Below are 12,471 nucleotides of genomic sequence, written 5' to 3'. Positions count from 1 at the left end.
AGGGACATAAGTGGGAGCCGGGAGCCTGCCCAGTCTTCCCTTTGAATCACAGTGGTGATGTCTTTGTGATACCTTCCTGCAAGTCTGAGTTTTGCAGGAATCAGGAACACTTGCAGATGCAAAGCAAGGAAATCGTGTCTATGAAAAAAAAAGATTTATTGTGAATTATTGCATGAATCTCTCTGGGACTGGCCTCGTCGCCATGGTGACAGGGTTTGTATTGATGGTTTTGAAAAATGTTCTTCTGTTTGATTTCTCCCTGCACTCCTCAGGAGAGTGCCTTTTGAGTCCCTGCACACAGGGAGGGCTGGGGGAGATTTAGAGGGATGGCAAAGTTTGCAGCAGGATTAAGAAAAGGAATAGAAAGGAGGAGGAGGGTGGAGGGAGAACCCTGACCGCTGGGATGGAGGATGCTCCTGGGAAAGGCTGGCTGCCATGCCTGGGGAGGCCTCCAGGTGGCGTGGTGATGGCAGCCTGTGGAGGACAGACAGCATGCACGTCTGGAGATGTCAGATGGAAGAGGAAACTCATTCTTTACTTGGAGGAAGGAGGGAAGGGCAGCCTTGGGTTTGGGAAATTACAGTTGAGAACTCAAGAGGGGCTTTGTAGCTGAGGGGCTGGGAGGTGATTCAGAAGCAGCCATCTCTGGAAGATCTGGGGCAGCCTGACCCCACCCCGTCAGCCTGCAGAGGAGTCCAGGATGCCCAGTCAATGCCCTGAGTTTGCAGGGATGATACTGAGCCCAGACAGACTGTTGGACTTGGGTGACAACACTAGCGGGGGACGGTCAGGAGGAGAAACAAGCCACTCATGCTCATGCATCCAGCAACTATCGATGAACACCACTGTGTGCCCGTAGTGAAGGCTCTGCCTCCTGACTCCCAGGCCCAGGACACAATGCCTTGAGCATCTTGCCTGAGTCCCAAGGCTCCCTCCGCTGGCCTGGCCTGACCACTCATGGGTCCTGAGCCTCTGTTCCTGCCACCTACAATCCCTTCCCCCAGCTGGCAGAAAAAGATTATGCAAACTTGTCCTCAGCGCATCACCTGAAGTAACTCCATACACCTTCTGGATTGTACCGCCAATGACTTGAGGATGAAAGAGTTTCGCAAATCCCCACCATGTGAAATTTCCTAGGAGGAAACCATACTAGAAGTAAAAGTACTGTTATCCCTGGTGAACGGAGCCAGAGAGTGTCCTTCTGAGCTCGTTGGAAATGCAGATTCTAGGAGGAATGAACTTGCATCTGTTGAAAACCTCCTCTGTGTCGGCACTGTGAAGCTCTTGGCAAGAGCAATCTTATTTAATCCAGGTCACAACTCTCCAAGGTAGACCATGCAGATTCTACTCAATAGATGATGCAGAGAGTGAGGAAACCAGCCCAGGGCCGTGCAGATACCAACTGGGGATCAACGAGTAGCTTGCGAGGGGAGGGCAGGCAGGGGCCTCTGGGGCAGTCTCCAAAATCTGCAGTGCATGGAGAGAGAAAGCAGCATGAAACCCGCAAAGGGCTGTGCCTCTCTGTGCCTGAAGCTTTAGGACCAGCCTGCCCCAGGCTCCCTAACTCAGATGTTGGAATCTGCCTTCTAGATGCTTCCAGGGTCCTCCCCAGACCTTCTGGTCTCCAAAGCTTTTGCTTTCATACTCTCTAGCTGTGCAGGACTCCTGTCTACATGCAAGGCAAATGCTCATCCGTCTCTCCTCGGGTCGTTCTGCAGATGGGGAGCCCGAGGTCTTCCTAAGCAGCCCATGGCACTTCTGGACAGTACTGGGTCCTGCTCCTTTAGAAGGAGCCATTCACGGCCTTTCTGATGCACATGCTATTGTTGTTCCTCTGCTCTCCCCAGAGAGATCCACACCCGCCTGGTCTCCTCTTTTGGATTCACGTCTGCTGCACATTGTCTGTATCCTGGATTCCTCACCCTGTGTGAAATGGAGAACATGTGTTCATTTTGCAGACACAGACACTGAGGTCACTGGCTAAATGCTTTGCCCAATGGTATATGGCCAGTGAGTTGGAGAGCCAGTTCCAAGATGCTGTATGTGGATCTAGAGCTGAGGCTGTTTTCATTTGGCCCACTGTCCCCACTCTTGTCCTGCATGATTGGTCCTTCAGCTATTGAAAGATAGAGACCTGAACCTTTCCAGGTGTGTCCTTGATGGATCCTCCTGTGAAGAGCAGAGTGAGGATCTCATGGCCCCACAACCTTCCTGGGAGGTGTGTTGGGGACCCTGGATATGACACCAACAGATCAAGTGACCTGCTTCCTCCCCCGTTGGATTATTCCCTTCTGTGCAGCCCTGGATGCTGCACACGCCTTTCCAGCCTGTGTCCCATCTCTTCTTTAGCAAAAGTTAGACTCACCAACCTGACCATCCAACATTCAATCCCCAGTCTGTCCCCAAAGGGCTGGGTCCCTTGAGCGAAGTCCCCTCCCCAGTTTCTCCATGTTGGACAGGGGCCTGAGAAAGATTCTTCCTCCTCTCAGCATTCTTTCCATCATTATTCACTGATGATCTACCACGTGACAGGCTCTGGGCTGGAGTGGAGAGGAATCAAACAGTACACAGAGGTGTAAAACTGTCACTGTAACCAGTGCCATGGAGGAGGACACTGCTCTAAGAGTCCATAAGAGGAGGGCGTGGCTCAGTTTTGGATTCAGTTTCCCTGAAGAAGCTATTCTTGACCTTAGATCTGAGAGATGAGTAAGAATCGATCAAAGTCCCAGTGGAGTAGGAGGGAAGAGGCACCCAGGCAGAGGGAACAGCCTTTGGTGGGGGCGGGGATGGGCTTCATGCACAGACAGGGCTGGAAGGGGCTGGTACGGACGATCTGTGGACAGGGTGGAGCACATCCGCTGTACTCTTTGCTTCTCCACCAACAGGGAGAACAAGGGCCAAAAGGAGAGAAGGGTGACCCTGGCGTGCCTGGGGAACCGGTGAGTGCCCTGTGCTCTGCACCCTGCATCCCCTGCCCCAGTTCCTGACCATGTGCAGCTGGTTACCAGGACATCCAGGGCCGTACAGCTGCAGGTCTGAACTGTGCGCAGGAGCCCCGCTGAACCGAATGCAGCCCCTTCCTCCTCCCTCAGGGCTCCAAGGGGGTCCCCTCCGTGGATCTCAAATTATACTTTTTGCATGTGTCCACACGGGTCCCAGCTGTCCAGAACAAGGGTGATGACCTAGTTCATTGATGAGTTGTTTCATTGCAGGGATCACCGGGCCGTCCTGGAGAATTAGGGCCTCGGGGGCCCACTGGACCGCCGGTAAGAAAACCTTCTCTTCACTGTTGGCTCTGAGTGTTGGAAATCCCTGCCACCCCTTCTGTCCCTCCCAGGCCCCCGCTGGCCCCGCTCGCCTGGCATTTTGGGAGTTCCCACCAGGGGGCGCTGCCACAGGTGCTGAGGGGACCGCGCGAACCCAGCAAGCTCAGTTCCACCATGCTCTCCTTTCCCGACTCAGCGCCCATCAGGGTCTGTGCTCAGGCCCCGGTGGTTCCTGGCTCCCTGAGTTTTTCACATGCAGGGAATCCTTTCCTCCCTCCCAGCCCTGGTTGGCAGCTCTGGTTTAAATGACACCCCGTGCATATTAGCGCTTTGATTTTGTTATTTTTCTCAGTTTCGGCTGTTTCACTGGCTCTTTCTCAGGCGGTTCGTTGTTCAAGTTCTCTGGAGAGTTCCCTTGGAGTAACATGTCTGGGCTCAGATCCCACAGGGCCCGTTGCTGGCTTTGTGCTCCTGGGCCATCCTGTTCCTGTGAGCTCCATTTACATAAAGTATTGATACCTATGTCCTGGGAGTGGTGAAGATGGAATAAAATAAGGACAAGCTCCAGGGAATGGCCAAGACATGTGACTTCTGCACTTTGAGACCCTGCTCACTGTGCTTTCATTTTGGACCAACTCATTGATGAGCAAGGTGTCCCCAAGATGTCTCTCCATGGGGATGTGGACAGCATTATCTATGACGTCTTACCCCCCCCCCCCTTTAATTTCCCCTACAGGGTGCCAAGGGACAAGAAGGTGCACATGGGGTGCCCGGACCAACTGGAAACCCTGTGAGTCCTTACGACCCACCTATCTCCCGGGGTTGTGTTGGGAGATCCGCAGAAGGGGGGCTGGGTGCAGATCTGCCCCTTGGCTCAGAGGTCTGGGCTAACTAGGGGGAAGGGGCCCAGGAAATGCAGTGCACACTTGAGTGGCTGGCCATGGTTGGGGGCCTTTTGAGCAGCAAGGGCCGAGAGACATGCTGGTCTCTGCAACATTCCCAGCATTTCAGGGTTTCGTCTACTTGATCGACCCACAAAAGAAATCTCCTTCCACATGTGCACAGACACACACAAACACCCACTCACAGATGGCTTTGTTACTCTGAGAAGTGTGCCCATGTGCACATCCACATCCACACATTCTAGATCCCAGGTACACACGTACTGTGATGCACACATATGTAGGTAAACCTCGGACCTGCAGATGCAGCTGGAAAACACACACAGACCTGTGCCATCACTCACAGGTCTTCTGAGCTCTCCTGCTTCTGCTCCTGCCTCCCCTGCCTGGGGCCAGAATCTCGGGGGATGAGTACTTATTCCCCAGGGCTGACTAGAGCCTGTCTCGTGGTGGACAGCTGCAGAGCTCCGGTTTCTCTGCAAAGTTGGCAGGAAACAGGACAGGATGAGGCTGACTCTGCCGGGTCTCCCAGGAATAGAGGTGGTAGACAGAGGAGCAGCAGCAGCAGGCAGGCGTCCACTCACTCCCAGGACCACAGACCCAATGTACCCCCTATAATGTGCTTGCATTTGCGGTCCATCCTTGCTTATGGCTGAGTGTGATTGGGATCAGCTAAAGGCAGTGACCAGTGTGGACATTACAGAGCAGGGGCAGATGACACATTTCTCCTTGCTAGTGGAGAGAGCCCTGGACCAAGAGCAGCTGGAAGGGAAATGGAAGCCAAGTGTAGGCAAGGAGGCTGAGAGCGTGGTCCACGATTTCTGACCCTGAAAATGCACAGAACCCCATGATGGCGGGGCACAACACTAGAAGTAACATGAGGAGCCTCCAGGACTTCGGAATTCCCTGCTTCCTCATCTCCGTGGCATTGGCCCACCTTGAATGTCCTCATGCACGTCTCTCATGGAGTCTCTGCCCAGTATCATTGTCGAGTCCAAATCCACTTCTTCCAGGAAGCATTCCCTCATTCCCCAGTCAAAGCCAACACACACATACATGCATGCACACACATGCACACGCACATACACTCGTTGCCTCTTTGATGCTCTCTCTCTGTGACCAGAGCCAGCATGTTCAGAGTGACCCAGACTGAAAACAGTTTTGCCAGGGTCCATTTAGACTTTGTGACCATCCCGTGAGCTCCTCCTTCTCCTTCCAGCAGCAGTTGGTCACCAAGCCCTGCTCATTCCTCTTTGCACCTTCCCCAGGCTTGCCTCTTCCTGTCCAACCCATGGTCAACCATTGCTCAACCTGTATCCTTTCTCAAGTGTGCCAGCCTTGTTCATGCCCTTACAATCAACCGTGTTCATCACACTTGAGCGTTTTCTCCACAATTCAAATCTGAACAATTTGTTCCATTTTCAGTGTTTCCTTTCCCACATGCACTTAGGGATAAAGGCCAAACCTCAGCTAAGATCTTTGTCTGTGACGGGGCTGGTCTTCCTCTGCTCCACCACACACACACACACACACGCAGGCATGCACGCACATATGCACACACACACACACACACACATCACCTCTGCCCCTCTGTGCCTTTGTCTTCAGGAACTTCCTAGAGTCTGCTGCCCTCCTGTCTCTCACCTCTGCCGGAACCCCCTCACGTGAGGCTTGGCTGATTGGGCTGCTATGACACTGGAACAGGGGGAGGTTCATCTTATGCTTGGAGGGAATTTCAGGTTAGATGTAGGTTCAGCAAATCACAGTGAATTAAGTAGAAGGCAGGTTTGCAGAGAGACTGGGGGTAACTACTTATAATCAATACCTTGGGCCTTTCTAAACCTCTTCTGCTCTGAATAGGGCGCTCCTGGACCTGTGGGTTCCCCTGGTCCCAGTGGCCCCCCAGGAAGTGTGGTGAGTAATCCAGGGGCTGGGTGGGAAGGACACCAGCACTGGTTGTGGATCCACAGTGCCCATCCACTGAGTTAACTTACTTATCCACCCTGAAACTCAGGGGAGTGGGCATCTCTACTCTCCCATTTTACAGATGGACGAAGGTCACCTAGAAAGTTACCGTCCTAAGGCTCTAGGTGACTCATCAGACCTCCAGGTGGTAAATGAAGTTGTTATAATGGCAGAAATCCTGTCAACTTCACTCATGTTGGAATCAGCATCAGAGTTTGCCTCAGAAGAAACAAAATGAACCTTAGAAGTCAGGAGCCCCTGCTGTTAGGATGCCTGGATTCCGATGACAGCTTTGCTGTGAACTGGCTGTAAGACCCCTGCAAGCCATTCCTTGCGGCCTCAGTTTTTTCATCTTCAAAACAGAGAGAGCAGGCTGTGCTGGTTCACCTTTGTTGTCCTGCCACACTGGACATGCTGGATCCTGTGTGGGTCCCAAGGTATCTGCTAATGGATGAGCTTTAAGATCCACCGTAGACATTGATTTTGACGTTAACATTGTTCAGTGAAACACCCGATGGCATCTAGTCAAAGGCAACAGAGAATTGTGCTCCTAAAATAGGTGGAAGTCAGTCCCGCTCAGTCGTCGACCTGTACGATAATAATCATAGCAGTTCAGAGGACGAACACTGGGCATTTGTACGTGCCAGGCAGTTCTAAGCACTTTACATGTGTTAATTTATTTAATCCTCAGGACCCTGGGAGATGGATACTACTACTGCCCCATTTTACACAGGAAGAAACTGAGGCACAGGGAGACCGACCCATGTTGTTAGTGGTTGTGGTAGATGCTACAGGAGCATTGCCCAAATCATGTCACCCTCTCCACTTCGGTGCATGCTGCTGACTTCCAGGAGCCAGCCCTGCATGCCTCTGCCTGGGGCTCCTAGAGACTGCATTGTCCAGCCAACCCCATGACATGTGGCCAATAGCACCAGCAGAAGCAGCTCTGACCGATGGGTGTATAAATGCCCCAGCTCCTCCACTCCTGGTGGAGATGTTCTGAGGGTGCATCCCATGTTGACTTGCAGAGCCCCCAGCAGGCCTGAGCCCCAGTCACACAAACATCTTACTACTTGCCTGTCCTCCCCTTTCTCACTTCCCTGTTCCCTACTCGTGCATCCATGGAAGACTTGCACTTGAGCCTTGTCTCAAGGTCAACCTCTGGAGGGCTCCAAAGACACTGGTGAAGCAGGTCTCTGATGCCAAGCCTGTGTTCTTAGTCAGCCTCGTCCTCTCTGGGATCCCCTCTAGGTTGGACCCTGCCCTGCCCTCTAAGAGCCACAGCCCAGTGGTGAGCAGGCCTGTGTGTTTAAAGCTCTGATATGCAAGGAGGTGTGAGCAGACCAGAGGAGGAACAGCTATGGCAGGCAGGGAGCAGACAGTGGAGAGGCCCCTGGGGAAGTTAAGTCAGGGATGGGAGCAAGTGAGGACGGAGCTATAGTTGTCAACTACAAAGGGACCTTATCACCCTCCTGTGGGAGCCACGGATCATCTTGAACTTCACCACTTCAATGACCTTTCTTTCTTCAGGGCCCCCCTGGCGTCAGAGGCCCCCCTGGGAAAGATGGGGAGCGGGGTGAGAAGGTAAGACATGGTGCGACCTCTCAGCACACAGCAGCTCTTCCCGACTTCCAGGAAGCAAGGAGGAACCCGCGCTGCTCAGGCCTGGGTTAGGACCCAGGAGTCAGAAGGGCTTTCCGACTAGAAGAGAGGAACGAGGCCATGAAATCATCTCATTTAACCCTCAACAACAGACCTGTGAATCAGATGGATCCCCATTTGACAGATGTGGAGACTGAGGCTTTCAGAGATTAATTGATTTGCCTTCCATCTCATAGCTAGTGACCCACAGAGCTAGGTCTGGCTGACTCCACATCCCACTTTCTCTCCATTCGATGCACCATCTTCTCCATCTCACACCTTTGTGTGCAGAGTTAGAACTTCCCAACTATGAGAAAGAGCTTTATTCATCAGGAAGAAGAGAGACACGGTGTTCCTCCCAAAACACCAACACCCCAGGGGCAGAGGAGGAGAGTCCACAGCCTTTTGACATCTCTGACCTCACAATTTAAGAAGTGTCGCTGACATTTACTGGAACCACTACTCCAGTGGCATCTAGTGGGTAGAGAACAGGGATTCTGCTAAAAATCTCACAATCACACGATAGCTCCCCTCCACCCTACAATGCAGATTATCCATCGCAAGTGGCGGTACTGCCAAAGTTGAGAAATCTTGATCTCAGACGCCCTTTGTGCACCTGAATTTTCTCATCTGTAAGATGGGGGTGGTAATAGGTTGGTCATAGGTCGCGAGGGCTAGCTGAAGAATTGACATGTTGGAGGGGTCACCCGATCTGCCTATAGGAGCAGCCTCCACATGCACAACAGGTGTGCCAGTGTCCCCCCAACTCCCAATGGATCGTCTGCAGAGGCCCCCTCCCAGCTCACACGTGTCTAAACCTCTTAATACCCATTCCTTCAAGTCCACTTGGCTTGGAATCTTATAAAGGAGTGATCATTTTGTCTTTTATATTTTGGGAAATTTTACCAAGAATTGACGTACACTTTTGCATTTTGGCAGGAAGGCTCAATTTTAAAATACATATCTTGGAGGGAAAAATGATTTATTGCAAAGAAAAATGATCAACTGCCCTGTGGGGAATATGTCTCACAGGTTTTGGGGTGTTAGTGGATCGTAAGCTCAGTGATAACCCTTATGCGATGCAGGTGATAAATATTTTTTGAAAAAAAGACAGTCTTTCTTACGAGTCATACGAGTAGAACACCCAGATTAAGCAAGGGAAAAAAATCCTGGCCTGTCCACTCTGCCTGGATTGTACTACGTCTAAAGGGTTGTTCTCCATTCTGGACACATTGTAAGTATGGCACTGACAGACTAGAAAGTGGTGACCACCACGCTGGAGGTTTTCTGAGTCTAGTTGAAGAGAAGAGAAAATCGGTGAGCTGTTGGCACATCCAGCCTCTAGGGGGAGCCAAACCCTGTCCTTGGCTGAGCTGAGGTGCAGGCTGAGGGCTAAGGCCCTGGGCTGGTTTTGGAAGGAACCTCAAGTGCTCTGCAAAGTGGTAAAAATCTCTGACACCAGGGCATGCTGTCTCTTTCTCTCTCTCCCACTGTGTCCAGTGGCTGGCCTGAGGCTTGGGGAAGCTGATCCTGCCCATGGCTTGGAGAGAGTCCTCTCCGTCCCTTGCTTTGCCCATCCTTGGTACATTGTCCCTCACCTCCTCTCCATCAGGGGATGCCTGGAGACATTCAGGTGGCAGCTGAGGCCCAAGGGAGCCCTGCATTGGAAAAGGAGTCCTGCAGCTCACGTGGTTCCACCCAACTTTCCGCAGCCCGGGCTGCCATGTGGGGCTCATCGTGGCTCTGTGGTCAGAAGGGTGAGCATTTGCCAGGAGGGAGCTCAAAGCACAGGTCCCTCCCTCGTCCGATCCTGGCACTTGCTCTGTCTGTTTTGGAGCCCGGAGCTGTGTTCACATCACTGCAATTCTATCGTGTGAGGAGGGGTTCGATTTTGTCCGCAGAGCTCCAGGGCAGAGGTTGAGGGTCAGATGTCTGGAAGATTTCAGAGAGGGCTATCTTGGCTGAATGTAAAGAAACGCTATGTAACAGAGCTGCCCAGCAATGGAATGAATGGACTGGGAAGGTGGTGAGCTCTCTGCTCTGGAAGGAGTTGAGGCAGAAATGGAGGACTGTCTGTAAGAGATGCTCCTGATGGTTTCCTGCACTGGGTGGGAGGTTGGACTAGGAAACCACCCATGTCCTTTCTGTTCCCATGTTCCTCATTGTGTTTGTTTGCTAAGGCTGCTGTAACAGAGTGTTACAGACTGGGTGCCTTAAACACAGAAATGTACTGTCTCACCATTCTCACCCTGTCTGGAAGTCCAACATCAAGGTGCCAGCAGGGATGGCTCCTCCTGAGGGCCGTGAAGGAAGGATCTCTTCCAGGCCTCTCTCCTCAGCTTATTGAAGGCTGTCTCCCTGTGTCTTCACATTGTCTTCCCTCTGTGCATATCTGTGTCCAAACTTCCCCATCTTATGCAGACACCAGTCATAGTAGATTAGGGGCCACCCTACTCCAGTATGACCTCAACCTAACTTAACCAATTACATCTGCAAAGACCCTATTTCTAAATTGAGATACTTGGGGTTAGGACTTTAGCATGTGAATTTTGGGACACGCAGTCCTGTTGCACACATTATGCAGGCCATGATTCTATGCCCTCAGAAGGGTTGGTCTTCCTGAAACAGTTAGGGCATTGCCAGGAAGCCTGCCAACTCACCTCAGGCTGGTCCACCATTGAAAAGCTCACCGTCTGCATATCATTGATCCTAGAAACTGTCTACTTTTCTCTCCAGGGAGCAGCAGGTGAAGAAGGGAGCCCAGGGCCAGCTGGCCTCAGGGGCGATCCTGGTGCTCCTGGGCTCCCTGGGCCACCCGGAAAAGGGAAAGATGGAGACCCGGTAAGTATCAGGTCCAGAGGTTTCTGTGCCCCTGACTACCAGGCTAGACTTAAAAAATAAAAACGAAAAAAAAGAAGACTCACTGGCCAAGGTTTGCAGAAACTGAGTGGTAGCCAGTGAAACTGGGCTGATTGGGAAAGGGGCATGGTGTGGGCGAAGCAGCGTGCTCTGGTGCCTTTCACGCAGCTCAATGTCATGCATGGACTGCTTGCTGTGTGTCAGGCTCTGGGCCAGGTGCTGGGGACACAGAGACGGTCTAGTGTCTATGATGTTGAAATGCTAATGACTTAATGGGGAGAACAGTCGTAGACACAGAATACTGGAGCTTGGACCAATCATGGGTGTGCACATAGAGAAGAGGTTTCTTGATCCATGTGTAAAGTCAGGGAAAACCTCACAGAGGAAGTAGCATTTGTGCCAAAAGTGAAAGTTGAGAAGAAATTATTTTGGGGCAGAACAGCACAGGGAGGAAGTTCTGGACAGATGGACTGTGTGTGCAAACGCGTGAGGATATTATGTACTGGGGACTGGCAAACATTTCATCATGTTTTGAATAGAAAGTGAGATGAATTAGTAAGTTTTGCTGTGGTAACAAAGAACCCCAGAATTTCAGTGGCTTTCAACTCTTAAGAAAAGGCCCTGTGTTACCTTTGACACCTGTGATAGGACTCCTGCGGCTCTACCTCACTTGTCTTCACATTCTGGGTCCCAGGCTCAAAAAGAAAACCATGAATAAAGGAGATGCTCTGTTTTCATAGCAGGGACACACAGTGGCTCTTAAAGCTTTTGCCTGCACGTCGTGTACATCATGTCCGCTCACATGCCACTGGCTAAAGCAAGTCACATGGTCAAGCCCAATATCAACAGGGCATGGATCATTTCCCCCCATGAGAGGTCTTGCAAGTCTATGGGGAGTCAATGGGCATGTATAAGTCTCTCACAGGGAGGGGAGTGAAGAATTGGGACCAATAATGCAATCTGCCTCAGTTTACCCAGGCCCACTCTGAGCCAGGCTCTGTGCTAGACTCTGAAGACAATGATGAATGTGACAGTCTCCCTCTCAAGAGCTCACAACCTCATAGAGAGGGACAGATGGACCAAGGTTCAAGTCAGACCAACTCGCTACCTGTGTGACCTTGGAGAAAGGTCTCAAATTCTCTGTGCCTAAATCCTTAATCTTTAATCCTGAATGTGAATTTCCTTTAATCCCCAAATTTGAATGATCCTAGGGCCTACCACTTAAGGAGTAAGTGAGATGATTCATATAAGTCCATAGTGCATTCCACTCAGCTAGCTGTCCTTATAGTAACTAGTGTAGCATTTTCTTGTACCAGGTACAAAGCACATTACACTTAATCCTCACGACTACCTTGAGAAGTGAGTGCTTGTCTTAGACTGTTTGGGCTACTATAACAAAATACCATTAACTAGTGGCTTATAAACAACAGAAATTTATTTCTCAGTTCAGGAGGCTGGAAGTCCAAGATGAGGGTGTCAGCATGTTGAAGTTCTCATGGAGGCCCTCTTCAGGGTTGTAGACTGCCAACTTCTCACTGTGTCCTCACATAGTGGGAGGGGCAAGAGATCTCTCTGGAACCTCTTTTATTATAAGAGCATTAATCCCATTCATGAGAGCTCCACCCTCATGACCTAATCACCTCCCAAAGGCCCACCTCCTAATCCATCACATTGGGTGTTAGGATTTAACACATGAATTTGGGGGGACACAAACATTCAGACCATAACAGTATCACTTTATTTTATAGGTAGGGAATATGAGGTTCAGAGAGGTGAACCGCTTGCCAAAGTCACATAGTGAGAAAGTGGGAGAGCTTGTCTGTGAACCCACAGGGACT

The 12,471-nt window shown here is 51.2% G+C and overlaps 1 protein-coding gene across 2 annotated transcripts in view; it reads left to right on the top strand.

The window, feature by feature from the left end:
• The window catches only part of COL22A1 (collagen type XXII alpha 1 chain), a 293,821-nt gene that overhangs the window by 187,192 nt on the left and 94,158 nt on the right, over positions 1-12,471 (top strand). For both annotated transcript variants that reach the window (XM_005613300.4, XM_014728097.3), the window contains 6 exons: positions 2,886-2,939; positions 3,213-3,266; positions 4,003-4,056; positions 6,029-6,082; positions 7,664-7,717; positions 10,511-10,615. In XM_005613300.4, the coding sequence (XP_005613357.1) occupies positions 2,886-2,939; positions 3,213-3,266; positions 4,003-4,056; positions 6,029-6,082; positions 7,664-7,717; positions 10,511-10,615 (375 nt within the window). The remainder of the gene's footprint in view (positions 1-2,885; positions 2,940-3,212; positions 3,267-4,002; positions 4,057-6,028; positions 6,083-7,663; positions 7,718-10,510; positions 10,616-12,471) is intronic.

The sequence above is a fragment of the Equus caballus genome, chromosome 9 (assembly GCF_041296265.1).
Source record: "Equus caballus isolate H_3958 breed thoroughbred chromosome 9, TB-T2T, whole genome shotgun sequence".
Lineage (NCBI taxonomy): Eukaryota > Metazoa > Chordata > Mammalia > Perissodactyla > Equidae > Equus > Equus caballus.
This window is presented reverse-complemented; position numbering and strand designations above follow the sequence as displayed.